Source organism: Teleopsis dalmanni, chromosome 2 (genome assembly GCF_002237135.1).
Source record: "Teleopsis dalmanni isolate 2A chromosome 2, ASM223713v2, whole genome shotgun sequence".
Classification (NCBI taxonomy): Eukaryota; Metazoa; Arthropoda; class Insecta; order Diptera; family Diopsidae; genus Teleopsis; species Teleopsis dalmanni.
The window spans coordinates 109989699-109995132 of record NC_051847.1 but is presented as its reverse complement, the minus strand read 5'-3'; the positions used below and the strand labels follow the sequence as shown (position 1 = coordinate 109995132).

Here is a 5434-nt window from a genome sequence, read left to right as displayed (position 1 = left end):
CACAAATATTGAAAAATTTAACCACTTACTGAACTGCCTTACTGGTCAAGCTCTAGAGACAGTACAGGCATTTCCTATTTCGAATGAAAACTATCCAAAGGCTCTGGATAGGCTTAAATCACGCTATGACAATAATAGCCTAATCTTCGCCGAAAATATCGCGACACTATTTGATCTACCAGCAGTATAGGGTCAGTCAAGCCAACAACTCCGTAGTCTGGTAAACAATGCATCCGCTTTGTATGGTTCACTCTGTTCGCTAGGTACAGAGAAACAAATATGTGAGGCTCTACTTATCTCGCTAATCATGCAAAAAACGGACGCAATTACACGTAGGAAATGGAATGAATCGCGTAACTTCGACACATTACCCAGTTGGGAGGATTGCTCAAAATTGTTGGATAGGCATTGCCAGTTTCTCGAATCACTCGACAGTGGAAACGGCAATCAGTCATCACCACAACGTAAACCTAATAATCTTAACTCCAAGACTAACAGACGCTCAAAACAATACGCATTTGTTGCATCTACATCCAGCAATTCTTGCTCAATTTGTTCTAGCAATGAACACCTAATACAGAATTGTCATCGTTTTAAGGCACTGGAGGTGGTTCAAAGGTTTGAAAAGGTGAAGGGCCTTAAACTCTGCATAAACTGCTTATCGCGACGCCATCATGTGGTTAATTGCACATCAACGTTTAAATGTAAGGTTTGCGCAAAGCCACATCACACTCTCTTGCATCATTCGCAATTACCAACGAATATTAAGAGCGCCGGATCATCACGACGCACAGAACACGCCGCTATGCCCAACGACAATGTTGCCAGCCATTCCCATCTTAACATGTCATCGGCCGAGCAAATAATTCTAGCCACTGCATTGGTTTTAGTGAAGAACTCATCGGGAAGTTATCAAGTGGGTAGAGCCTTACTTGATTCATGCTCTCAGGTCAACTTCATAACGAAGGAGTTTTCAAAGAAGCTTAATTTATCAAAACATAAACATCGGCTGCATGTTTCCAGTATTGGTAGTTCGTTGACCAATATAAGGTATCAGACGCTCACATCAATCAAATCTCGTCATTCAAATTTTGAACTTGCTTTAGACTTTGGTATTACGAATCACATCGCATATCAACCAAGTTCTGAAATCGATAAGTTGTGGAAGGTTCCACCAAATACACCTCTCGCCGATGAGCAATTTTTTAAATCCAAGCGCGTTGACCTTTTGCTTGGAGCTGAAAGTTTCTTTGACATTTTGTCTGTCGGTCAAATCAAACTAGGTGAAAATCTTCCAGTACTTCAAAAAACACTATTAGGATGGATCGTATCTGGGAAGTACAAGGGTTAGCCATTTGCATCACCAGCAGCAAAATGCCTATTATCAGTTGAAGATACAGTTTCCGATCAATTAGAAATGATGTGGAAGATAGAGGAAGTGCAACCGGCTGCAAAGTCATGGTCACCAGCACATGTTGTGTGTGAGTCATTATATCGTGAAACGGTCCACCAAAATGCGATGGGAAGAATTGTCGTTCGGTTACCATTCAAGGATTCGCCAGATTGTCTTGGTTTGACACAATATCGCCTTACGCCGTTTTTGTTCTGTAGAACGGCGCTTGTCATCTAATCGTGCACTAAAGCAAGATTATCAAGAATTCATGAAACAATATCGAGAGCTCGGACACATGACGCGTGTTGAGACTCCGAAAACCAACGAACCACATTATTATATCCCTCATCATTGTGTTTTAAAACCGTCGAGCACATCGACCAAGCTGAGGGTGGTTTTTGATGCGTCATGTCCAACAACATCGCAACGTTCATTAAATGATATTCTACTGGTCGGCCCGACAATTCAGCCGGAGTTATACTTGTTGCTACTTCAATTTCGTTTGCACCGATATGCCTTGACGGCTGACATTGTTAAGATGTACCGACAGATACTGATAGATGAACCAGATCGAAAATTCCAATATATTTTTTGGCGAGATACGGAGTCCGATCCTGTTAGTACTTACGAGTTGAATACAGTCACTTATGGTACTGCATCAGCACCTTTCTTAGCAACCAGGAGTTTGCAGTATTTGGCGGACAAATTTGAAACACAATACCCAATAGGCGCTGCACTCATTAAATCATCGTTCTTTGTCGACGACTTCTTAGGTGGAGCGGATTCCATTGATCAACTCACCAATATCAGACATCAGTTAACGGCCATTCTACAGAAGGGTTGCTTCGATCTTGACAAATGGCATTCAAACCATCATGACTTCATCAGCGATACTACAACAAAGAGTTTAAATCTTGATACAGATACAGTCACCAGCGCCCTAGGCATCAAGTGGCACCAAATGCAAGATGTTTTCCTATTTTCGTTCAATGCGCAACCAGGTCATATTGTAACAAAACGCACCATTTTATCCCTTGCGTCTTTCATATTCGACCCGCTTGGATTACTAGCACCGATCATACTCGTAGCAAAAATTATGATGCAAGAATTGTGGCTGTTGCGTGTGGACTGGGACGAGTCAGTCCCTCAAAATCTTCACTCAGCTTGGAAAACATTTATTCAAGATCTTACAACGCTTTCATCGATTAAGGTGCCGAGATACTGCCTATCCATAAACTATCAACAGGTTGATGTACACGGTTTCTGTGACGCTTCAATACGCGCATATGGTTGCTGCATATTTCTCCGATCACAAAACACATCAGGTAAGGTGACGGTCAGGCTATTCACTGCAAAATCCCGTGTGGCACCTATAAAGCGGAAGTCGCTACCTAAACTAGAACTCTGTGGTGCCTTACTTCTTGCCAAACTGTATCAGAAGGTCCAACCAATATTTGCGCAATTTAAAGGTGAAACGTTTTTTTGGACTGATTCACAGATTGTATTACATTGGTTGAAGCAGCACTCATCAACCCTGTCTGCATTCGTTGGCAATCGAGTAGCGGAAATTCAAGATATTACCGCAAATGGGCAATGGAGACACGTTCCTACCCAATCCAATCCGGCAGATGTTGTGTCGCGCGGCTGTAACATCCGCCAATTAACAGAGTCCTGTTGGTTCACGGGGCCGGAATTTTTGTTACTCGCTGATAAATACTGGCCGCATTTGAAATGTCACAACCTGGATATGGAAGAAGTCAATAAAGAGACGCGAAAGGTTGTATTTGTTAACACAAATGAAGACAACTACGTATTACAGGTATTGTCAAGATATAGTTCATACACTAAGATACTACGAGTAATAGCGCAGGTACAGCGATTCTATCATGTAACCAAGAATAAAGTGAAGAACGGAGAATGTACCCTCCAACCTATTCAGCTACAAAAGGCATTGCACTGTATAATTTGGGTCATCCAACAGCAATTCTTCGAAATTGATATACAACGCCTACAACGAGGGAACCCAGCCGAAGGTACATTAAAGCATCTAAATCCCTTCCTGGACAATGTATTCGGTTATCAATTACTAAAGGTGGGAGGTCGCCTCGAGCTGAGTGACATCTCAGTAGGCCAACGTCACCCTATTTTGTTGCCGAAGGGCTGTTATTTTGTGGAACTTTATGTTCGGCATGTACACTTGTGCAACTATCATGCAGGCGCAAAGGCACTAATTGCCCTTACTCGACTAAACTTCTGGATAATTAATATTCGAGAAATTGCACGCCGAGTCGTGCACTCGTGTATTCACTGCGTGCGTTATAAACCCAAACTACTTAATCAAATGATGGGTAATCTCCCAATCGAACGCCTCACTCCAAGTCGTCCATTCGCGCGTACTGCGGTAGATTTTTGCGGTCCTATATTAACGTATCTCCGAATTCGGGGACGGGTTCCATATAAGACCTATATAGCCGTGTTCGTTTGTTTGTCTACAAAGGCAGCTCATCTCGAAGCCGTGTCAGACTTATCTACGGAGGCATTTATTGCAGCACTGAAAAGGTTAATCGGTAGACGAGGGTTACCATCAGACATCTATTGCGATAACGCTACAAACTTCGTTGGGGCTAACAACAAACTAGCAGAGTTAAAAAGGATGTTTTTCGAGAAGTCTAATCAAGTGATGCTGCAGACCTTTTGCAGCAACCAATTCATAAATTTCAATTTTATACCGCCCCGAGCACCTCACTTTGGAGGTCTATGGGAAGCGGCTGTAAAAAGCGCGAAAGGCCATCTGTATCGAACACTATCAAATACTCGATTCACCTTTGAGGAGCTTGGAACAGCACTGATTGAAATCGAAGCCATCTTAAATTCGCGACCAATCACACCTCATTCTTGTGACCCGAGCGATTACGAAGCGCTAACGCCGGCACATTTTCTTATCGGTGGGCCGCTCAAAACTTTATCTGAACCAAGTCCTCAGTATGAAGCTGCTTCATTAATTGATAAATGGTCTCGTATAACCGCAGTCAAACATCACTTCTGGCGCAGATGGTCTAGAGACTATCTGAATGAGCTGCAGATACGCACCAAATGGACAGAAGAACAATCTAACATCACCGAGGGGGCTCTGGTTCTAATCCAAGAAGACAATATGCCTCCACAACGCTGGTTGATGGGCCGAATCGTGCATTGCATCAGGGGTCCAGATAATTTGGTTCGTGTTGTTGATGTGCAAACCCCAAAAGGAGTAATACGCCGTCCAATCCACAAACTCGCACTGTTACCAATTGAAAATCCTTTCAAGGGGGGCGGAATGTTAGAGCGGTTAAAGTCAAATTGTTAATATTGTAGGATTCTGTAGAATTATTATAATTGATATCTTATATGATTTATATATTATATTTTATTATATTTTAATCTATTGTAAATCACATATTGTATAATTAAATTATTATAATTAATATATTATATAATTCATATATAATATTTATATGGTTAATATATGGTTAATTAATTTATCTAACTAACCCTGTATAAGATGGTAGGCGGAATTGACACCAAATTTCCGCCTACATAAAAAACTAGGCACTGAATTAACACAGAATTGAATTTCACAAAAATTGAAATTTTGGTTAATTTAATTTATTTACAATAATTTAAACTATATTATAATTTAATACTATAATTTAATACTATAATTTAATACTAAAATTTAATTTAATATAATTTATAATTTAAATTTAATTTTAATAAATTTATTTTATATAACAAAAAATTATTGTTTATTGACGAATTTAAAACGCGTGTTAAAATAACAAACTGTCAAAACAAAACACGACGAAAACAAAGTCAAAAGCGCAGCGAAATACGGCAAGATCAGAAGCACAGCGGCTACACGGCCAAGAATAAAAGCACAGCGGGTTACGCTGCAAAACACAGCAGGTAAACGAACGGAAGAATTTAAAATAAGCTAGACGAAAGCTCCGGCGTAGGAGTATTTAAGACAGCGAAATCATGAAGCAGGCGCGAGTCTATGAA

General features: G+C 40.6%; 1 protein-coding gene across 1 annotated transcript in view; it reads left to right on the top strand.

Annotated features, from left to right (window-relative positions):
- Positions 1-307: 307 nt before the first annotated feature.
- LOC119675434 overlaps positions 308-5434 on the top strand; it is a 7016-nt gene continuing 1889 nt past the window's right edge. The window contains exons 1-2 of the mRNA XM_038086633.1: positions 308-1346; positions 1612-4711. Coding sequence (XP_037942561.1) covers positions 308-1346; positions 1612-4711 — 4139 coding nt within the window. The remainder of the gene's footprint in view (positions 1347-1611; positions 4712-5434) is intronic.